This window comes from Hibiscus syriacus, unplaced genomic scaffold, assembly GCF_006381635.1.
Source record: "Hibiscus syriacus cultivar Baekdansim isolate YM2019G1 unplaced genomic scaffold, ASM638163v2 tig00111392_pilon, whole genome shotgun sequence".
Lineage (NCBI taxonomy): Eukaryota > Viridiplantae > Streptophyta > Magnoliopsida > Malvales > Malvaceae > Hibiscus > Hibiscus syriacus.
In genome coordinates, this window is record NW_024063078.1 from 4,306,855 (window position 1) to 4,331,684 (window position 24,830).

Genomic DNA, 24,830 nt, shown 5'->3' on the forward strand with positions numbered 1-24,830 from the left:
ACTCAAAGAGTACTTGAATATTATAGATGAATAAAAACCTTCCTTTTAAGGAGTTATGGACACCCTAGCAAATGGTCATTCTAATCCTAATACATAATACATATTTTTTATATTGATTTAAATTATAAATAATCAATAAAATATTGAAAATTCATAATTATTATAAATATATATTGAGCTCTCAGCATCGAATTGGTGCGTTTTAAGATGCTTTAGAAAACTACGAGAAATATAACCTTGTTGTGAAAAGGTATATCAACTCAGAAAATGTTCTAATCTCATTCAAAAAGGCATCGCAAATTTATTGATGTTCTAGTCTTAAAAAATAGCTTCAACTTTTTATCTAAAATGATTTGTTCGCAAGTCGTAGCAACCCTTTGTCATTGCAAACTAATGAAAGTTTGGTCAAATGACTAAAATAAGACAATCGAAAATAAAAGTGATTAAAATGTAATTTTTCTTAAAATTGATGATTAAAATAAAAGATTAAGAACAGTAGGGATCAATATAATTTACACAATAATGAATTAATTATTGTATGTAGGGATGGCAAACGGGTACAGTTTCGTAGATTCCGCACCGCATCCGCTTCAATTGGAGCGGGGATGGGTATAATTTTAGCGGGTAGTGGGCAGGTGTGGATTTATAAAGTGGTACCCGCCGTGGGTGGTGGGCGGGTAATGGGTTTGAGACATTACCCGCCCCGCATCCGCCACCCCACATCCGCCGCCCACTAAATATCTATTAAATTTTGGATCATTATGAATTTAGGTGTAATTTTATAGACTAATTTATAAATTTTAATATTGTATAATATATAACATATAATTTAACCAAATATTAAGGATATTTAGTGTTTAATCTGGTCTTTAATTAGGGAAATATTCGGCTCTTTGATTAAATTCATAATCCCACTAACCACATCACTTTTCATGTTCTTTAGTCCCTCAAAATCCATATTAGGCGCATTATGAGCATTAACATCGAAAGCAACTCAACAATCCAGTTCTGCGACTACATGCTCCCTACAATCTGTCTCCATACATTCGTAGAGCTACTCCTCTGACAAATTGAAGCATGTGCTACCCATACGAACGTCTGGGAACCAACTCCAACATCCCATTAATTTACTGTCAGGCGGGTCTAGATAAATATGTCGCTAGTGGATAGTGGGTGTGGGGATGAATTTGAAAATGTATTAATCTGAGCGAGTGTAAATTTAAAAATTTGTACCTATCATGGATGATGGGTCAGTGATAGATTAAAACATGTTAGGTGGGTATAGGATGGGGAGGGTATCTGCACCCGACTTACCCGTTTGCCATCCTAATTGTATGTTCAGAAAAAAACGAGGGACCGTGAGCCACGTTCACCTTATAACATAATATTACCAAACAGCAACCCTTCCGTTTCGTCTCAAGCTCTTCGTCTACTTCGCCTCTTCCTTCCTTCGGTTATGGATCCCTACAAGGTACTCTTATCTTTTCTCTGATCTTATTATACTAATTATTAATCAATTGCTCTTTTATTATTATTTCTGATTGATCTAATTGAATATTATGTGCTTTACTCCATCTTTGATCCTCGACGATCTTTGTACCGAAGCATTGCTTACTTCCTCTTGCGTTCTTTAGTTTGTTTCTTATCTTGAGTTGTTATAATTAGATGAGGGATGATGAAATTTATTTGACAATTATTTCGAATAGGATTCTTTGTAACGATAATTTATTGATTAATCTAGTTTTTCTTTTTGCATATTTCGAAGTCTTTCATTTTTCTTTGCAGTTATCTGTAGTTTGTGATTAATCGTTCTTTTTTTCTTTTTGTATACTAAATTGGATGATGCAGCACAGTCCTTCAAGTGCTTTCAACCCTCCATTCTGGACAACCAATTCTGGCGCTCCAGTTTGGAATAACAATTCATCACTCACTGTTGGACCCAGAGGTATCTGATTTTTTATTCCTATAATGAAACTCATGAACTACTTGACTGACAGTTTATTAGTCGTGATTTCTTTTCGAGGAATTTGCCATATTCAGCATCCTTATTTTAGTGTGCTTATGTTGTGTATTTGATCATATAGTTAAACAATAAACCTTCCTTGCTGGGGTTTGAAATTGGCGTACTTGAAGACTATGTTAAAACTTTTTTGACTAATGTTTTGTCTTTTTAACACATTTTGTTGACAAATTGGATCCCATCGTTCTATTTGACAGGTCCAACCCTCCTTGAGGAGTCATCTGGTGGAAAAGCTTGCCAACTTCGACAGGGAGTGAATTCCTGAACGTGTTGTCCATGCTAGGGGAGCCAGTGCAAACGGTTTCTTCGAGGTTACCCGTGACATTTCTCACCTTACGTGTGCAGATTTTCTGCGAGCACCTGGAGTTCAAACTCCTGTTATCGTACGTTTTTCAACTGTCATTCATGAGCGTAGAAGCCCTTAAACACTGAGGGGTCCTCGTGGTTTTGCAGTGAAGTTTTACCCTCGAGAGGTAAGAGTTTATCTGTTACCTGCTTTTTGCCAGTAATCTTATTTGATGCATTGTAAACTGTAAAGGAAAAAGATGTTTAGAGAGTTTGTAACTTTGGTTATTAGCTAAAACATACTTTGAAGATAAAGATATATAGCTCTGTGTGTGTTGCTTATTGATTACATTTTGTACTTGTCCTCTTTTGGTATAAGGCTTAGTTCATGAATAAATTGCTGAGTTTTCATTCATTAAACTTTTTTTGAAATATTATTTATTTGCCAATGTATTGATATGTTCTTGTTCTGAACTTTTAATATGAACCAGGGTATTTTTGATCTAGTGGGAAACAATTTCCCGTCTTCTTTATTCGTGATGGAATGGAATTCCCTGATATGATCCGCGCTCTTAAGCCCAACCCTAGGTCTCACATTCAGGAGGATTGGAGGATCGTTGACTTCTTCTCGCACCAACCTGAGAGGTTGCATATGTTTACTTTCCTATTTGATGGTGTAGTTGTTCCACAAGACTACAGACACATGGAACTGATGGAAGGTTCTGGTGTAAACACATACACTCTGATTAACAAGGCTAGGAAAGCACTAAGTGAAATTCCACTGGAAGCCCACTTGTGGGGTCAAATGCTTGCTGGAAGAAGAGGCAATCAAGGGTTGGAGGAACCAATCACAGCCATGCCACTCAGGATCTACTCAATTGCTGCAGGCAACTATCCTGAGTGGAAACTCTACATCCTGACAAAGATCCCGACCATGAAGACAGATTTGACTTTGACCCCCTTGATGTGACCAAGACCTGGCCTGAGGACATCTTGCCCCTGCAGCTTGTTGGTCGCTTGGTTTAAATAAGAACATTTGCAACTTCTTTACCGAAAATGAGCAGCTTGCTTTTTGCCCTGCCATTGTGGTTCCTAAAATCCACTACTCAGATGATAAGTTGCTCCAGACTCGTATCTTCTCCTATGCCGACACCCAGAGGCACAGGCTTGGACCAAACTATCTGCATCCCCCAGCAAATGCTCCCAAGTGTGCTCATCACAACAATCACCATGAAGGTTTTATGAATTTCACGCACATGGATGAGTGGGTACTTGGCTCTTTTCCATTAATTTCTCCTAGCACAATAACTAACTGCTGAATGTCTACACGTGTTGAATTAATATATATGTATATACTTAATACATGCTATAAGTGATGACAGCCAGAGTTCTGATCAGATACTGTGGTGCTCCTTTTCAGATAAATTACTTCCCTACCGATCCTATTCGTCGTGCTGTGTCGCTGGGTTGACGCCTTGTCTGATCCACTCATAACTCGTGAAATCCGCAGCATATGAATCTCATACTGGTCTCAGGTAAAAACACTCTTTGCCGTCCGTGCTCTTCTCAAATTACACGTATCCATGCGAGATTTATAGGTCTAATTCTTTTGGAATTAGCTTACTGATGAGAGTTATCCATGCCTGTCATTGTTGATTTTTCTATAAAAAAATATCATATCAGTAATTTAATTAATTTTTTTAATAATAGATGATTAAAATAAAATCAAAAAATAATATTATGTATGTTTTTAGCAGTTAATATGTATTTTATCCTAAATTTTAAGAGACGAAATCACGAGTTAGAGAAAATTTTGATTGTTTTAAAGGGTTAATCAATTGCCCAAACTGTTATAAATTTCTTTAAAAATAATTTTTAAAAAATTATTAAATAAATTTAGTGGTAAAATATTTAATATTCTTTAAATAAAATATGCAATCAAATTTTGCTGATGAAAAAGAATTATCACGGGAACTTTATCTTTTGTTTACAAGTAGGATCCAATTTGGCTTGTGATGCTACTTTTTTATAGTTAACTTCAAGAGTGTGGTTTAGAGAAGGGGGAAACCGAGGCAAGATCCGTGTGGATGATTGGTGAACCATTAAATTAAACCTAACCGATGATGGCTATTCAGTTTAGTTGTAGTAACTAAAGTAGGGTGTAGGCTACTTTACACAATAAACAAAGGCTAGGTTATCTGGTTACAGTAAAAAAATAGAATATGTCAGTGTCACACTCTCCCACCAAGCGCGTTTCTTGGACGTATCTTCCAAGTTGCTGCTCTCAGCTCTCAAAATAACTTGTCTGTGACCCAGTAGTCGGCTACGCTCTCGCTTCCGATTCTCGTCCCACTAATTATTTATATACTAATTAGAGATGTTTTTAAATATCTCATCAAACAATAAAAAACAGTAATACTTGACGAAAATTTATCGTTTAATATTGTTAACAAATATTTTCACCATTTTCAAACCACAATGTTTGAATGTATTGGAGGAATGTAAACTACTGATGGTGACACATAAAAATTAGCTGATCCTATTCTCATATGTAATGAGATAAGGGGAAGGTAGGGTAGTAGGATGTTTCTAACGCCAGGTTGAGAGCAACTTCCGTAAAATACCTCCGATATTAATTGCCCTTAGTAGAACTCGATCTCACGATCACAAGGTTAAAAGCTGTGTGCTCTACCAACTGAGATAGACACAAATGCTTATAAAACTTTTGGAATTTTAGAGATTTTTACTTCTAAATATAGAATTATTGTTCATTATATGATTACGTGTTGATTTATAGATTAAATGAGATAAAATGTTAAATTTTTAAATAATATTTAAAGTTTAAATCTAAATATTATAAATTAAATTTAAAAACCATTCACATAATAAATATTTATACTATTTAATTTGAATTAATTGATTGGTAATTCAAATATAATTATTATTCAAGATATATATAAATAGATGAAAGTTTTTTAATTCACGAATAAAAATAATTAGGTTTAAATTTTTGAAGCATCTTAACAAATTTGATAAATTAATCATAAATCTTTTTCTCCACTAACCATATTTGAAAGTCTTAATAGTTTTATACGTTTTTAGTTATTTGTTTGGATATTAATTATTATCATTATTATTATATATTAAAAAATATTAAAGTAATAATAAGATGAAGCATAACAAATAATAAACAAATAGATGGATAAAAGAAAGCATGCTACGGTAACTGGCTAAGAGCCAACATGGAAGTTATACCTTGCGACAGTAATAATATACGTTAAGGAAAGACGTTATTAATTTTATTATTATTTTTTTAACAAAATCAATAAAAAATTTTACCTAAAACATTATAATTTTTACCTAAAATATTAATATTTTTTAAAAAATTTCGTAAAATGTTTAATAATAACAAAACCAGTAAAAAAATAACAAAACTAATAATATTTTACTAGATATGTTAACAAAATCGGTAAAGCGCACAATAATAACAAAACCGATAGAAATAGTAATGTTTTCGGCAATTTTTTTAATGATTTTGTTAAAATAATAATAACAAAACCGGTAATATTTTTCTTTAGTCGTATATTAAGATTGCTGCCGGTGAAATTTTTCTGCCAACATTAAAACAGTTTAGCTGAGGTGAGCATCCATATTAATATTTAGGATAAAGTACATACTTAGTTATTTAATTATATGAGTGTATCCATTTTAGTCACTCAATCATTTTTTTAAAATCAGAATTGACGTTATGTTTTGTTTTCATTTTGATAATTCACCGTTCAAAAATTAATAATATTTTTTATGTATTATCATAAGATAATGTCGTGTCATCATTGGAAAAAGTTAAAAATGTCATGACGATAGTTTTTTAATTTTTTTACGATATATTATTAAAATAAAATTAAAACATAATATTATATATGATTAAGAAAATTATTTGGTGTATTTCCCGAAAAATCACCGGTGTTATATTTACCGATCTAACATCGGTCAGATTATATTTCCTGATCTAATACCCGTAGCAGTAAAGCGCGCCCCTGAACCGCGTATATGCTGATTTGGCGCCACTTGGGGTAGCGCCCCTCCTGTACCGCGCTATACGATGACATGGGTTACACGTGTATATAGTGCTCCCCTGATCCGCGCTATACGCCACGTAGGGGTATAGCGCGGATCAGGGGCCGCGCTATACGCCACATAGGGGTGAATTATATTTAACGCAGTCCCTGGTCCGCGCTATATCTTTTATCTTAATAATTACATATAGCGCGGTGCAGGTACCGCGCCTTATATGGTTATAAATACACTCATCGCATCTCTCCTCTCAACTTATAAATTAATTCAACAATTCCGTCAACGAGTAATAATTCTGGCAATCTTCTCATATTTGATTTAGAAGTTCGTGCGATTTTTCGTTATAAGGTAATTTTGTTTTAATTTTTAATTATACTTATTGTTTATCATTATTTGAAAAAATATTATACTATTATTTTCAATTAATTTTTATGTTTGTAAAATTGAAAAACGGGAGCATACGTCGAAATAGTTTTGCGGTGTAGGTAATAATATAAAATTATATTATTTAAATTATTTACATTGATGTGTAAAAAATTTATTGTGTTATATTTTCGTTCATATATAATTTATTTAATCAGGTTTGTTTTAGTTAATTTTTTTGCAGATATAATATTACCGCACTTTTAAACTCAAAGAATGGCGCGATTTTCAGCTATTGTTTATTATGATGGTGACATTCGAGAAGATGAAATCGGCGTTGTTTTCGTATCAAATGAGCGTGTTAAAATATCATTCAAGAGAAACATAACTCTTGAGGAGCTAATAACGAAGATTTCGAGGAAGATTCATGTTGGAAGTAGAAGAAGAATGTTGTCGTTGTAGTGCAGATTTCCAACATCATTGTTGCCATTAACTTATACAATGTTCGAACTTTCGAACTATGATGATGTTCAAATGATGGTTAAAGCTCAAAGTAATTATTCAGACGTCGCTATTGAGATGTATTTACATTTTGTTCAAGTGCGTACTGTTCGGGGTCAATCATTAAGCTCCCACTATGGGCTGGCTGAACAAGTTGATCAAGTTGACAGCCCGACTACAGTAATGTGTAATGATTTTAATGTCATAATGGGGAGATATTCATCCGCAACTCCTTACGATATGTACCTAGGTGGGTCCACGAACAATCCGTATGACAACACCGCATCCAGTTCAAGGGGAAGACATTCATCTGTAAATTTCTTTGACCTTAATATGGAGATGTCATCGACGCAACAATCTGTGGAGTTTTCATTTGACACGATGTCTTCAAGCTCCAGGGGGAGGCATTCGACTGCGAGTTTTTTCGATCTCTTTGTCGATATGCCTTCTAGTTCAAGGGGAAGACATGCAAGTAGTAGGTTCTTCGACCTAAATGTGGAGCGCATGGAGGAACCATCATCTCCACCGGAGGAACCATCATATCCATCAGAAGAACCACTTCGTGAGCCTGGTGCGGATGGTGCTGAGACCGGACTATTCATTCACCCAGAATCACCACCGCAATTCAACTCCGATGATGATGATGTAGATGAAGTTCCAGGAAATGTGACACAAACTGACCCTCCTGCACACATGTATGAAGCTGATTATGGTGCAATGTACGGGCCAGAATTTGCGGATATGCCTCATCTCGGTGACTATGGATATTACTCATCAATAAATAATGGTGAGTTATCTTTAGGCATGGAGTTTTCAAGCAAAGAAGAAATGATGATGGCTATAAAAAATTACAATATCCGTAATTCTGTTCAGTCCAGAGTCAACCGATCGACGACCAAAAAATATGTATGTTATTGTGCCCGACGCGAAAACGGATGCAATTGGATGGTTCGCGTATCGAAAATGAAGAGCGAAAACAACATATGGGAACTAACAGTATACAACGGTCCTCACACATGTTGTGCTGGAGGGGTCAACCAATATCATCCCAACTTGAACTCTGAAATGATATGACAAGCCATCATTCCCATGGTAAAAACAAGCTCTCATATAGTTGTTGCAGTGTTGATTTCAACTATACAATCGCAGTATGGGTATACTGTCTCCTATAAAAAAGCTTGGTTGGCAAAAAAAAAATATCAATGTCAAACTTCATGGCGAATGAGATGTATCTTACAACGAACTTTCAGGTTGGTTTAGGCTGGTGTGGACGTTGAATCCTGGAACAATTGTGGACTTCGAAACCTCTTATGCATACCATAATGATCGAGTTCTTCGCGATCGAAGCCAATTCTACCGGGTTTTTTGGAGTTACCATAGTACGTTAATGCTGCCAAATACTACAAGCCTGTGGTCCAGATCGACGGGCATGGGTAAGTGAAAGCATGTTAGTAAGTTATACATTTTTTGATCATTTTAATTTTGCAAAGAAAGAAAGTTAGTAAGTTATACAGTTTTTTATCAGGTTACGAACTACTTCCTCGAATGTTTGAATCAATGCTTCAAGATTTACGGGCAAAGAACGAGGAAGGATACGATTACATCAGCCTCATCGATAAATAAATATGGACGAACTCATATGATGGTGGATATCGATATGTACACATGACGACCAACTTGGCTGAGGCAATCAATTCAACCTTAAAGGGTGCACATCACTTACCTGTAGCGGCTTTGGTAAAAACTACATATTTTCGTTTGGGGGCAATTTTTGCGAAGCTCGGGGGACAAGCTCAAACCTGGATGCAAGGCGGTCATATTTATCACCCTAGATTAGTTGCATATCTACAGGAAAAAAATTGTTGCATCAAATGGAAGTCTGTAACAAGCTTCTCTAGAAGGCATGAAATGTTTCGTGTCACAGAGTTGCCGCAACCTCTTCAAAGGATTGAAGCTGTGTCGTTAAGAGTACATCTAAGGGACAGAACGTGCGACTGCGGGTTTTTTCAAGCTTTGAAGTATCCATGCTCTCATGTGATAGCAGCTTGCTCGCATACACGTCAAGACTATAACCATTTTGTGGATCCCGTATACCTACTATCTGAAGTTTTTAAGGTATACGAATTTGAGTTTCCCCCCATAGGTAATGACAAAGACCCTGATGAGGTTCAAGATTGGCTTCCGATTGTACTAAATCCGAGTTTTATTGAGGGAGCGTGGTCGTCCAAAATCTAATCGAATTCATTGCGATATGGATATTCGAGAAAGATCTAGACAAGATAGAAGATGTGGGCATTGTAGAAACTCATGACACACTAGAAAAACATGTCCACTTATGTTGTCATCAAGTAACAATTGATGAGGAAATGATGTATTTGTTTATCAAATAATAATTCTTGTATTTTAATTTGCATTTACTTCAAGTTAATGTCATTCGATAATTGTTGATGAAGATTAAAAAAACGAACACAATCATTAAATTTTATCAAAATAATAACAATTTGGTATTTAAATACAACAAACTTACAATAAGAATTAAATGGTAAATGATAACCAAATTATAATAACTGATATTAAATGGTAATAAACAAAATTAACTGAAATATATTTAAAAAAAGTCCAACAAATTTAACAAAATAAAGTAAGTATTAAATGAGAAATAATAAAAAATTACAATTAAACAAAATAAAGTAAATACAAATATAATAAAAAAAATCTATCGATGTCTACGTCGCGAATGTGTTCCGCAGGGTGGTGGCTGTCAGTCTCGAGGAGGATTTCTTCGTGTCACTGGTTCTGACTCCTCGCTGTCATCATCGTCGTCGTCGTCGTCCTGAGCAGGTACATTAGGTTGATGAGGAGCTGATGTCGATGAAGCACATCCATAGAATAAGAACCCTGGAGGTGTATGACTGACTATCCCACCGGCCTGCGAAAACTGGGAAAACCCAAACATCGCTGAGTGTGAAAACTGTACATGAGGTGTCTGTGTTGCGGCCATGGGTGATGAGGCCGAACCCACCAAATATTCAGCATATGAACCCCAAGTCAGATCTACAAACATAGACCCATAATAGCCTCAAGGAGAGGTCATCTGTGACTGTGACGGTGACGGTGGCGGCGGAGGGTCATAAAACCAGGTGAAGGCGGTGACGATGGCATCTAGTAATGGAAAGGCGATGACGGCATCATAAATGGCTGCGGCATTATAAATGGCTGCGGTGGCTGCTGTGAAGGTCTTGCTGGTGCAGCTGAGGATAAACCGGAAGCACCTGCTCTCCGTCCACGAGTCGGGGGATGATGTTGCTGTGTCGGTGAACGTCTCTGTCGATGTCGTGGAAAGGTATGCCCTCGTGCATCCTCGAGAAGTAGAAACGGTTTCCCGTTACTGTTGAACCACTCATAATAATCCTCAGCATACATTAAGAAGTCAGTAAAAATGGGTTCTCTACGTGGAAGGCGTCGATGTCGATCCTCCCACAACATGACCCACTCATGATGCCTCACCAGCCAATCTGTATCTGTCTTGCCGCGTCTATCTAAGCTATGCAACTCGTCCATATTGCGAGGTGCTTCCGGAATTGGTTGAAAACAACCAAACTGCCGGAGCACGCAATCAGTGGAGTGCCACTCGATGGTCGCATAACAGATCAGAGGGACCATCGCCATCCAAACATCTGATGGACCCCTCAACTCAGGTGGAATCATCGCCCTCACATTATCAGTAGAATATGACATCCATTCAAACTAAAATAAATAATATATAATTTTTATCAAAATAATAATCTAATTATATAACTATAATCTAAAATCGATTTTTAAACATTAAAATTCATACCTGTGTGCCAGCCTTCTGATCGATTAACACCCTAATTTTTTCTAAATCATCAGGTAGCTCCTGATGATTTTTCCTATCAGTAGACCACCTATTCAAGGAAAAAAATTATTATACGCTGTATAAAATTATTAGTATACAAAATCAGTTTTATAATTACCTCAGAAGTAGTGAAAATACGAATGGGTTATTCACAACGGGACATAAAAAGGGCAATCGATACCATGCCCAAGACTGCAGCAGTAGGAGACATCCGCCGATAGCATTATGCCTGTAGTCAGTGGCTCCACACATCTCTCTGTACAACAAAGCCAAAACTGCCGAGCCCCAACTGAATGATCCGGCGAGACGAAAGTCGCTAAGATGTCGCAACCACATACAGTGAACTAGGTTGCGCGATTTGTCTGGCATCAGAAACTCTCCTATCAACTGCAATATGCATGCCCGTGCATACATCTTATCCTCATCCTCAGAGGCGTCTGCGCTCAACTCCCGAAAATTGGCATCTAACCAATTTAACGGTATCCTACCTCCGATAAAACTTTCCGGGACACGTCCTAGATTATCCCGACACAAAATAGTCCAAGAACCGGAAGTTATCCCTGATATCACATCTCCATCCACTGGAAGCCCCAAGTACATAGCAACATCCTCAAGCGTGATCGTGCACTCTCCGCACGAAAGATGAAATGTGTGGGTCTCCGGCCTCCACCGCTCTACTAAGGCAGAAATAAAGTCTGGTTCTATCTTACAGTAACCCTGATATCTACCTATGTAACCAAATCCAGCCTCTACTAAATACAGCAAGACACAACTAGGTATCACTAACTTAAGATTCATAATAAAAGGATATAATACACGATCCTTCTCCTAAAAATAAATAATTATAAAAATTAATTCTTAATCTAATAATCATGTATTAAATAAATCAACTAATTATTACTAATAATTTAAATTAAATTAAAACGTTAAAATGTTACCGTATCAGCAAAGTGTCGAGATATATGATTTCCATCCAAGCGAAATAGACAACCTTCCATTATATATCTGCAAAAGAATTATATTAGTAAAATATTAAATAAATTAAATACATAATATTAAAAATATTATAAAATATATCTTAAACAGATAGAGTATTTGAGAGAAATTGAGAGAATTTGGTGTGATGAAAGTGATTGAGGATGTGGTATTTATAGGGAGGATTGGGGTGTGAACGGGTGGGTAATTAAAGGTATAGCGCGCCCCATGTACCGCGCTATACCCCACGTGTCAGATAACCAGGTATAGCGCGGCCCCTGATCCCCGCTATACCCCTACGTGGCGTATAGCGCGGATCAGGGGCTGCGCTATACCCATGTCAGTGTATAGCGGGGCAGAGGGCGCGCTATACCCCACGTGGCGCCAAATCATATAGCACGGGGCAGGGGGCACGCTTTACTGCTACGGGTGTTAGATCGAAAAATATAATCTGACTGGTATTAGATCGATAAATATACCGATCATCGGTGATTTTTCAGAAAAAACTCCAAATTATTTGGATTATTAAATGTGTAGTTTACCCTAATATTTATTTAGTAAAATAGAGAAGTAGAATATTCCTACTTTTTATACACATCAGCCCCGCAAGACCACCATTATCAATCTATTCTCGCATAGAACCATTCTTAAGTCATAAACTGATTAAAGATTGTGTGTATCCAAAAATAATAATTTTAAAAATACCCTTTTTATTTATTATTAATTTCTTAGTATTAAGGCAGAGTGTTTATTTTAACGAGACTGATATGAATCTCTAATCTCATGCATCGAGATTGAGATTCCAATTTGCAAATAAGGATTTACCAAAAGAATAATAATTTTAATTCTCGGGGAAGACCAGAAACAGTTTTATGAGGAGAAGAAAAAAGGCAATGAAAATGAAAAGAGAGGAGAAGGCTACGGCATGATGTTTTCATGTTGCATTTTAATTCGAATTCAAACGAGTTCTGATTTGATTTAATTCGATCGAAATAATTTTTGTTTTAAAAATTTGACTCCAAATTGGATTAGGTTAATTTTTTTAAAAAAAAATTTGATTAGGTATCAGATCAATTTTAAAATTTATTCATATATTTTTAATTAAATTATTTTTTGGTATAATAAAAATAAATTATTTATTTATTTATTTAAGTTAAGTCGATTAGATTGAATACGAGTTTTAACTTAAAAATCAAATTGGATGAAATCTTTTTAAATTCATATTAAATCGGATGTGAATGAAGCGTTTTAATTTTCAGGTCGGATTAAAGTGAACTGAAAATCTAACTTAATCTGACCCTGTCCTTGTATAATGAAAACGAAAGTAAAATGGAGGCTGGCGGGTTTCCTTGTCCCGGATCAAAAAGCCTTGAGCATCATTCATTCACCTTTTCAACATAACAATGTTTTACGTGAAAGATAAACAACATACTGTTAAAACTGGGAATTTTAACCTCACAAGTTGGGACAGTACCTCTTTGTCTCTGAGTCAGCGAGTCATCGTGCACCAGTTGTTTACGGAATCAATTAAAATGAATTGTTTACGTTTGTGGCAAGAGAAGGAAGCTGGGAGAGGAGAAGTTAAACAAAGAGCATCTCAAGTGGTACACACTCTGAAAACAACCATTTAAAAAAAATCTTACCACTTGTTTCCATTATTATTTATTAACCAAAGCATGATAGCATCAGCAAAGCAGGTTAGTCAATAGCTGTTGGTGGTGTTCTTCTCCACCACTGGGCTTCCAAAAAGTTGACTTTGTATCAAGGCCCAAAGTACAGAGAATTTTCGTTTAGCTGACGTGGGGTCAATGCCCTTCGATGGCGGAATCTTCAATTCCTCCTCAATAACCCCAGAATCATTCCTGTCTTAATCTTTTTTGCTTAACAGCTCTCATCTAGGGGAGTTTTGAACAGAGACAGCCTGTTTCAACAAGCTTTTTTTTTATGAGATCTTCTCTCTTTGTTTGCTGCTCAACGTTTCCTGTTCCTGCTTCTTCAGACAGATCTTCACTTTGAGACTACTATTTCAACTTTCAATACAAAATAAGTAAATGAATAAATAAATATCCCGTTTGAGATTTGGGGTATCTTCAAGAATCTCCACGTATTACCTATCCAAACATCGTGAGTTGCTGTCTTTTGTCCTTTTTTTTCTTTCAAGGAACTGTAAATCCCTTGGATTTAATCTCCATAAACCAGATTGCTTAGCTCTGATAATATGGATTTATGGTGAAAAAGAATACCCTTTTTTTCTGTATGGTAAAACAAGAATCTTGAATCAAAAGTGCAGTATATCAGCTGACCAGCTGGGAATAATAAGTGGGAAAAGTGGGGTTCTTTTTGGTTCTTTTGTTCTCGTTTTCTGAAGTTGCTTCATGAAATATGGTTCTCCTCAAATTGGGATTTCTCCTTTTGATTGATTCTCAGTCTTATTTTCTCGGCTGCGGATTTGTATTTTTTTTTGGGGGGGGGGGAGTGGACTGATATTAGATGCTGAACAGCACACTGATTATTCCTTATCCTTTGCCTTAATATTTTGCTGTTTCAAATTTCTGAAAATTTCATGGTTCTTATGATCTTTTTCTCAAGTCTGTGTTCCTCAAGTATTTGATCTGTTTCATATTTGGTCAATCTATTGTCAACAGATTATCTAGTGAAGACCTGGAATTGATAGTAAAAGTTTCTCTTGTCGAATTTATAGTTGAACATTAGGCCATACCGAAGGGGATCTTTGTGCAATGGAGGATGCTATTTTCTCACCTGGCGCCATGATCGGCGGACCGCCGGATTCAGCCATGGACTTCGACTTCATGGATGAATTATTGTTAGATGGATGCTGGTTGGAGACAACACCGGGATCTGATTTCGCTGATCCTAGTTTATCCTTTTCAAATCATTTCTTTGATCCTTTGTTTACATGGTCGAATTCGGAGTCTAATGTCGGCGATTCGGGTGGTGGCCTCTGTCTAATACATAACCTAGGAGAGCATCAAAGATCATTGTTGTCTGGAAGTTCACATATGAATGAAGCTCAAGGGGAAAGTTTGGTCACTCCTCAATTTAGCCAATGTCACAGTCTGCATACCGATTGCACAACCGACGGTTCTGAGTCGTGTCAACGATGGTGGATTGGACCGAGAACTAATCCAGGTCCAGCAACCTCTGTTATGCAGAGGTTAATTCAATCACTTGGTTATATTAAAGCTTCTGCGAACGAAAAAGATGTCCTTGTACAACTATGGTTGCCTGTAAATAGAGGAGGTAGACGCTTTCTAACAACCAGTGAGCAACCCTTTTCACTCGATCCGAACAGCCAAAAGCTTGCAAGTTATAGGAACATATCCGTCAAATATCATTTTCCAGCAGAGGAGGATTCCAAGGACACTGCAGGATTGCCTGGTCGGGTTTTCTTGAATAAGGCACCGGAGTGGACTCCCGATGTTCGATTCTTTAAAAGCGATGAATATATGAGAGTGAATGATGCTCAACAACACGATGTCCGCGGAACATTTGCCCTTCCTGTTTTCGAACAAGGTAGTGGAACTTGCTTGGGCGTTATTGAAGTCGTGATGACAACCGAGAAAATCAAGATTCGATCTGAGCTCGAAAGTGTTTGCAAAGCATTAGAGGTCCTTTTCCTTATACCTATTTTTTTCTTATTGTTTTGTTGTGTACTTTGTTCTTGTTCAACGAACTTTATGTTAGTACCGGAAAATTGTTAATGAATATTAATTTAGCTTTACTGCAAGTGATGGTGAATGATTACTGCAATTTTCAATCTCCTTCATGTGATTAACGATAGAATTCTTAAATGAACTTTTCTTTTCCTGCTTGAAAACTCGTTGAGTTTTTAGTGCTGTCTCGTATTAAACTGTTCATTCCTTCCACACTATAGATTGCTTATTGATAGCTTTTAGTGCCGTCTTGGATGCTGTTAATTGCTTCCCGACTTTACGAAAGAAATAAATGAAAACTTCGATCTGTTTCTGTTACTTTGTTCGTAATTCTTCATTCGTAGTCGTCGTAAGCTGCTGTGATTAACTTTGTGCTTATAACTGCATTTTAGAGAATGCAGTTCAAAGTCCTGAAATTGCTCCTTATCATGTTTTTATTTGCAAGCAGGCTGTCAACCTTAGGAGTTCTATAGCTTCTAGCACTCAAAGCATGAAGGTAAGTTATCGCGTTTACGGAATACGTTTAATTGCTAAGAGTTCGGAACTTGTTCTTGCACTTACGGGTTAGATTTATGTTTTATCAGGCTTACAATAATTGCTACCAAGCCGCCTTACCCGAGATCAAAGAACTTTTAAGGTGTGCCTGTGAGACGCACAGATTACCGCTAGCTCAGGCTTGGGTTTCTTGTGTCCAACAAGGGAAAGAGGGTTGTTGGCATTCCTCCGAGAACTATGTTCATTGCGTGTCCACGGTGGATGATGCTTGCTGTGTTGCTGATCCTAATATCCGGGGTTTTCACGAGGCTTGCTCTGAGCATCACTTGTTAAAAGGTCAGGGTGTTGTCGGGAGAGCATTCATGACTAACCAGCCGTGCTTCTGGCCCGACATAACTTCCTTTAAGAAGACCGAATATCCTCTTGCTCACCATGCAATGATGTTCAAGTTGCATGCTGCTGTTGCGATACGTTTCAGATGCATTCACACCAGCAAAGCGGACTTTGTCTTGGAGTTCTTTTTACCCCCGCATTGCAGAGATCCGGAGGGACAAAGGAAGATGCTTAATTCGCTATCCTTCATTATACAACAAGTATGTTGCAGTTTACGGGTTGTGACGGATAAGGAGCTAGAGGAAGAAACCGATTTGGCAGTTAGTGAAGTTGTAGCCCCTTCGGATGGCATACCTATTAGAGAAGAGTTATCGAAAGGGCAGTACACTCACCGTTCGCAAATGTTCTCTCAAGAAAGTTCATCTTGCCTCACTAAGGTCCAACAGAGTTACGACACTGCCTTGATAATCGAAAAAGAAAAGCCAAGGGTGATGTCGGATGAAAAACTATCTGATGTGAAGCCGCATCAAGAACATATTAGCCTAAGAGAAAGTGTTGAATACGGAGATTCCGCTTTTAATGAGATAAACTTTTCGAGTAGGGCTACGGTAAAAACAGGAGAGAAGAGGCGTAGCAAGGCAGAAAAAACAATCACTTTGCAGGTTCTCCGCCAATATTTTGCCGGAAGCCTAAAAGATGCAGCAAAGGGCCTTGGTGGTAAGTGTTATTCCGTGTAGCTAAATTTATTCGGTTTATCAGCTGAATGTGTTTCAGAAAGAATTCTTATAATTTGACGACTTCTCCTGTTCTTTCTTCGATTTCAGTGTGTCCCACAACCTTGAAAAGAATCTGTAGGCAACACGGAATAAAACGCTGGCCGTCTCGAAAAATCAATAAAGTTGGACACTCCTTGCAGAAACTCCAACACGTCATCGACTCGGTACAAGGTGCCTCTGGTGCCTTTCATATTAGTAACTTCTATGCAAATTTTCCCGAGTTGGCTTCTCCAAAATTGGTAGGAAACAGTCCATTATCGACCTCACCATGGATCGATAAGCCAAAGCAAATAAGGGTACAGCCCGAGGGTGGTAATTTTGTGTCCCAAGCTGCTACTTCAAATTCACCTTCCTCCTCGTGTAGTCAGAGTTCCAGTTCGAGTCGATGCTTTTCCAGTGGAACACATCAACCTTCGAACTTTAACATGTCTGGTAATGAAGAGCTTAAAATTGGAGACAGCTCTGGGAACAGTGAGCTGAAAAGGGTGAAAAGTAATGTAGAGTTGCATGCCTTAAATCAAGAAGAACTGAAGCTGTTCCCAAGATCCCAGAGCCTTGTATCTCTTGAGGAACAGGTTAACCTTGACAGTCTTCAACTCATATCAAAGACTGCTAGTCTAATCACTCGAGATTTAGAAGCTCAAAGGGTAAAGGTAACGTATGGAGATGAGAAGATCCGGTTCCGCATGCAGAGCAAATGGTGGTTTAAAGATTTATTGCATGAAATTACAAAACGGTTTAATTTGGATGATATAACTAGATTTGATCTAAGGTACATGGATGATGATTCCGAGTGGGTGTTATTAACATGTGACGACGATTTGGAGGAGTGCATCGATGTATGCGGATCGTCGCAGGGCAACACAATTAAACTCTCATTGCAACCCTCTCGTCATCATTTGGACCAGTTTTCGGGCACCGGTCCTTGACAAAGGAGTGCATCGATGTATATGATTGCATTCTCTCTTCGGTCTCGCTTGTGCCCGTAATGTTACTTCGATGTTTCCGAGAGCAGAAACCTTAATGCTCCTTGGTGACGGTAACGCTTTTGGATGCGGTGCACTGCCGAAGGAGTTCATTGTGAATGCCATGAAAGCAATTTGTCTGTTACCACTGTGGTACCTCAGTAGCTGCCGACTGCAGACAGTTTGAAATCTTCCTTCTCAGAATGAGTTCTGCTGTATATTTTAGTGATGACAAGGGCAGCAAAAGCTGCTTTGTCAAAAGGAATAATGGTAATGTAGAAATAGTAGGAAGGGAATAATATTTTGTGTTTTATTCGTAAACGTTATGGATATATATACAAGTATAAAGGTCTTGTAATATATAAAACAATCTTACATTAATTATATAATATCATATACAAAACACAATTTATATTAACCCTAATATTTAGTATATGTATATAACACTTCCTAAAGTTGGAACATAGATATTAACTATGTCCATAGTATTATTATATAGATGATCAATCCGCGTTGAAAGTTTTTGTCAAAATATCTTCCAACTGTTCTCCATCACATAGTTAATAATGATCGAACTTTGTTAATTTTTTTCACGAATAAAAGGATAATCAATCTCAATGTATTTTGTTTGTTCATACAAAATTGGACTAGAAACAATGTGAAGCGTAGCTTGATCATCACACTATAATTTTATAGATATTGAAATCTAAATTCATACAAGCAAAAAGACTTACCCAAGAAATACAGAGTTCGGGTTCTACTAATCCTATCAGCAAGAATTTTAGAGTTAATTCCCGATTCAAATGGAAAAAGCCAGCAAGCAATTTCTGCAAAATAAACACTGATGGAACCAAAAGACAAAGCACTGGGGAAGCTACGTGTGGCGTTGTTGCAAGAGATTGTAATGGTGAATGGCGCTGGGGCTTCGGGAAAAAAATAGGAATCTGTTCTATTTTGGAAGCAGACCTATGGGGTATCCATGAAGGTTTAAGAATCGCTTGGTTAAGGGGAGAAAGAAAAGTGATTCTAGAGTCAGATAATAGAGAAGCTATCAACTTAATTAAGAACATCTCGACCGAGCACAGGAAACTTACGATTCTGCAACATATCGAAAAATTATTGAGGAGTGTCGTAACCGTCTTTCGGTTAAACCCAGAATTGGGCTTCGACTTGAAAAATGTGGATTGGGTTGAGTCGCCACCGATCATTTAAAAACAAGTTTTAGGTTGATCGGACACCATCTTATCTGATCTGTGTTTTACCAGAAACGTGTCGGGCTCAGGAGTCGGTTACGGTCAAGGAAGGACTAGCACCCTTGAACCGCCCTTTCGGTACCAATTAATTTGTCGGTTGTCTTTATTTGCGAAAATTAAAATTTAAAAGTATTCGATTCGAATTGTTTACATTTGATTGGTTTAAATGAAGACCTTTAGAAGATAGAAACGTTAGACAAAAAATAAATAAATAAATAAATGTTTAAAAAAATATATAAAATAAATAAATAATAAATCAAGAGGAAAAGAAAATAAAAAAAAATTAAATACAAATTAAATAAATAATAAGAAAAATGAAAAAAAGTCAAAGGAAAGTAAATAAAAATAGAATAAAAAAAATCAAAGAACACAAAAAAATAATAATAATTAAAAATGTTTTAAAAAAGTTAAATTTCAAAAGCAACAAAATAAAGAAAAATATGAATAAGAAAAAAAATTAAAAATAATAAAATAAAAAACGTAAAGGATCAAATTAAAACAAATTAAACTTAATGAGTTAAATTAGTAATAGAAATGAACTGCAAAATTAAAAATAAAAAGTTAGGGGGTAAACTAGAATGATTAAAATAATTTTTCATGCAAAAAAGAAGGGTCACAATGGAATAAGTCAGAACCTTGAAGGGCCAAGATAATAATTTGCTTGAAAATTCCAAAAACAATGGATTACACGTGACCTTTTTATCCAATAATAGTGAAACCAAATGCAGATTTGGTTCATTCTTCCTCTTCTTTCGGCCTTCTCGCTTCAGACCATAGCAGCGCCGTTCGTGGAGTTTTTTCAACGTCGCGCCGTCATTCATCATCAAGGTAAGTTCGCGGGCCATTCCTCATGAACCCTTCGCACCCCGTTCGCAGCCACCGTCGTTGGAGCGGGTTATCATCAAACCTGCGAGCTTCGGGCTAGCCAACCTATCTCTTACGCCACTGTGCTCGGTTATTCGTGGCCGTGGTAAGGCGTATCTTCTCCGGGAAAGCACAGTTGACTTGGATTGCGGCTGGACAACACCGGTTGGCCGTGAAACCTTCCCCGTCGATTCTGATTCAGGTATTTCCCCCTTTTTTTCGTGATTTTCCTGTGCCTAATCGTAGTCCATTTCGTGTAAACTCGGGTGTATGATTCGTGTGTTCCCGTATTTTTCAGTGTAAGTCTCTAGTGTGCAATCGTGGATTTTTTTGCTTGTGTATCTCCCCCTCTGTTCGATGTACATGATTTTATAGCCAAAGCTATCGGCTATTTTTAGAATCATATACGAACTAAAACACTTGATTTGTTTTTTGTTGGTAATGGGTCGTTGTCGTGCTCTCCTTGCGCCGGAGGATCCGAGAATGGTGGTGTGTTGCGTGAAAAGCGGAGGAGAAGCGTGCGATCGTTGGGGAGTCCTTGCTGAAGAGGAAAACAACGCTGGATGGGTTCACAGGTTCATTTACTGGGCCACTTGGTCTTGTAAATGGGCTAGGTGTAATGATTTTGGGCCCCATGTATAGGCTTGTAAAAAGAAGGAAAAAATGTAAATAATATATACATATTATATAATATATGCATTATATAATAAGGGCGAAATACGGTGTCTACAGCTGCCCCTCTTTGCTCATTATCGTGTAACGAAAATAGAGCAAAGATTAAAAGACACCAATTTCGCCCATATCGAATGTCCTTTATCGTAGAGTTGAATTCCGATATTGAAACTGGTTTGTTAATTTGGACTAAAATATGAAATGACTCCCTCGTCGTGAGGTTGAGTCTAAACTGAAAAATTCTGAGCATGAAATCCTTCATCGTGAAGTTGAAATCGAACTCAGAGAAAGTAACTCCTGGATCGTCTTCTAGCCCAAGATACTTCGTCGTGAAGGTGGAACTTGTCATGAAGACTTCGGTGTTGCTGTGTTGCAGATGACTTCTTCGTCGTGAAGTTGGGTCCATCTTAAAATGGAATTGAAGCTACAGTTCAGAATCTGAATCAGAATGTGACTTCTTATTGCCAAACTGTAGTCCACTTCGGTCTTCTTCTTGATTTAAAGACCTTAGTTTAAAGATTTGACTGGAAAGTATCTCTTTGACTCCAACATGTGATTGAAAGGCCCTCGATCTGAATGGCACATTTCGGATGATGCTTCAAGAGAAATTGTCTTGAAAGAGACAAAATTCGTTTCAAGGGAAACGATCTCAAAGATATTTGTTGTTTCATGAGAAACGGTCTCAAGGGAGACAAAATTTTGTTTTAAGAGAAACTGTCTCAATGTTTATGTTTCAAGAGAAACTGTCTCAAGGGAGACAAAATTTATTTCAAGGGAAACTGTCTCAAGAGAGACAATGGTGAGCACGATTCCCTTCATCGTGAAGTTGAAACCGTGGATGACCCATTCGTTGTGAAGTTGAGCCTTGGAATTGGATATCCTTCGACGTGAAGTTGAAATCCAATGTAAGTTGCGCTGTTCCGAGGCTAATATCCTTCGCCGTGAAGTTGAAATTGACTCTGAAACTGGGAAGTTTGTTGACAGACACTTCTTCTTTGAGTTGAATATCCTTCGTTGTGAAGTTGAGATCCAAAAGATGGATGTTGCTTGTGTGCACGATTCCCTTCGTCGTGAAGTTGAAACCGCGGGTGACCCCTTCGTCGTGAAGCTGAGTCTGGAATTGGATATCCTTTGTCGTGAAGTTGAAATCCAAGTAAGTTGTCTTGCTCTAAGTCCAATATCCTCCACTGTGAAGTTGAAACTGGATTTGGAACTGGGAAATTATTTGTTGACAGCCAGCTGCCCCTTCGCTGTGAAGTTCAGCTTGTGCTTTCTCGAATCCAATGCCTTTCGCTGTGAAGTTGAAATTGGCTCTGAAATTGGGAAATTGACAACCAGCGGTCCCTTCGTCGTGAAGTTGAACTTGCGTTATCTAGAGTCCAATATCCTTCGATGTGAAGTTGAAATTGGCGCTGAAATTGGGAAATTGACAACCAGCGGTCCCTTCGTTGTGAAGTTGAACTTGCGTTGTCTTGAGTCCAATATCATTCGCTGTGAAGTTAAAATTGGCTCTGAAATTGGGAAATTGTTTATTGACAACCAGCGGTCCCTTCGTCGTGAAGTTGAACTTGCGTTGTCTGGAGTCCAATATCTTTCGCTGTGAAGTTGAAATTGGCTCTGAAATTGGGAAGTTGTTTGTTGACAATCAGCGGTCCCTTCGTCGTGAAGTTGAAATTGCGTTGTCTGGAGTCCAATATCCTTCGTTGTGAAGTTGAAATTGGCTCTGAAATTGAGAAGTTTTTTGTTGACAACCAGCGGTCCCTTCATCGTGAAGTTGAACTTGTGTTGTCTGGAGTGGCACGATATCCTCCGTCGTGGAGTTGAAATCGCGGATGACCCTTTCGTTGTGAAGTTGAGCATTGACTTGAATATCCTTCGTCGTGAAGTTGAAATCCAAGTATTGTGAAGTTTGGCTTTGAGCTAGATATTCTCCGTCACGAAGTTGAAATCTACTCTCGAGTTGATTGTGTAGCTTTGAGTTCAATATCATTCTTTAAAGGTGCTTTTGAATCGAGTATCCTTCGTCTTGATGTCGAAACTTGACTCTAAAAGCTACAAAAATTATGTATGTGGAAAAAAATGACAAATATGATGTTCTAAAATGTATGCATAAGATGCATGTAATATGAATTGGTTATGTTTTATCTCCTGAAAGGTCTGATAATTCGCATTAGGATGTTGAATCCCCAAAGATGCCTCAATATCAAAAAATGTCCAAATATTTGATGTTGAATCTTCAAAGATGCCCCAAATGTTCCTCATTTCTTACTTCAGCCTTGATTCTGAGCATGAGTTTTGTGTTTAAGAGTCACATGTCATTTACCAAGATCTACTCTAGAGAGACTGTATTGTTTGAAAAAAAAAATTTCTTTCTCTTTTATTTTCAAAGTTATCAATTAAAAGAGTTTTGAAAGATGTTTAATCCAAAGTTTTTGAAAATATTGTCACTTTCGCGGTTTTACAATTGAGACGAATCATAAAACTAGAGTTCATCGGATATCAAAGGTTTAATTACAATGTTAATCATTCAATAAATTATAGCTATTTGACACGTGCCAAGATCAAAGCTATCTTTGGGAAATGGTTAAGGAAAGGATAAAAAGGTCTCAGGTTATTGTGTTTGGTCAAAGGTTTGGAATTTGATGCTCAAATGTTTGGCATTTGATGCTCAAAGGTTGGATGGGTAGCTTGCATGCTTCTCTACTGGAAGTGTTCTCCGACTCCCAGCTTTCATGGTCACATTTGGATTGTGCGATGCCTTATCAAGGAATTTGTGTGATCACATCAGTTGCACAATTTTTATATTCGAGCCACCTTTTCAGGTTTTCAACTCGAATCCTCCTTTGGTTTCAAGACGTTATTCATGATTTACGTCCTGAACCCCCCTTTGTTATTTTTCTCTACCATGCATTAATTACATTGTTTTTTGCAAACAAATATTAATCATGATGGGCGGGATGAAATCTGAAGATAGTCTCTTCTGTTTAGAAATCCATGTATGATTAGAAGGGACTTTTAAGAAATGTAATGTAGGCTAAGGTTCATGGTTATGAAAGAAAAGGATAAATAGGCTCAAACAAGTGTTTCAGGGTGTTGAACCAAGGATCATTCATTCTGATGCCTTCAATTGTCCTGCTCAAAATGTCTCTCTCTTGATGCTCTATGATCTTTGAGTGAAGTGATTCAGTGATTCGGGAATGTTTGTGCTTGATCAATCTCATAATTTGAAGCTTGATGCGCCATTTGTCTTCAGAGAATCTTGCATGTTCTTTTTTGTCCCTTTTCTTTTTGATTTTGTTCTTTCTTTTTTCCTTTGTTTTCTTCTTTTTTGCTTCTTTTGTTTTTCTTTTTTTTCTTTTTGTTCTGATTGAATCTTCACACTTGGCATTTGGTTCACCTTTCGGTATCTCATATGAATCAATGCATTCACTCATGCGAGCAGATTTGCTCCACCTTGCCCCCTAGTGTGGAGGGTGATCCTTGGTTAGTTTTGAATTAGAAGAAAAATATTATAGGCTCAAAAGGGGACACAAGAGATATAGTTTTTCTCCTGTTGTGAAGGGATAAAGAAAAAAAAGCCGTTTATCATCTCATACATGTAAATCTTCAAAGAAGAGGTATCCCCAGGGGGATAGATTTTCAAGATTAACTTAATTCACATGAAAGCATTATACTTAATGCATGATAGAATTATTTCGAATGA

At 37.2% G+C, this 24,830-nt stretch overlaps 1 protein-coding gene and 1 pseudogene across 1 annotated transcript; both read left to right on the forward strand.

Moving 5' to 3' along the window:
• The first annotated feature begins 1,456 nt into the window (after positions 1-1,456).
• Positions 1,457-3,950, forward strand: LOC120160246 (annotated as a pseudogene).
• Positions 3,951-14,766: 10,816 nt separating this feature from the next.
• Positions 14,767-18,596, forward strand: LOC120160436 (protein NLP4-like). Its single transcript, XM_039170855.1, has 4 exons — positions 14,767-15,724; positions 16,218-16,265; positions 16,354-17,314; positions 17,422-18,596. Exons 1-4 carry the CDS (start codon positions 14,834-14,836, stop codon positions 18,300-18,302), a joined length of 2,781 nt encoding a protein of 926 aa, XP_039026786.1. The 5' UTR covers positions 14,767-14,833; the 3' UTR covers positions 18,303-18,596.
• The last annotated feature ends 6,234 nt before the right edge of the window (positions 18,597-24,830 follow it).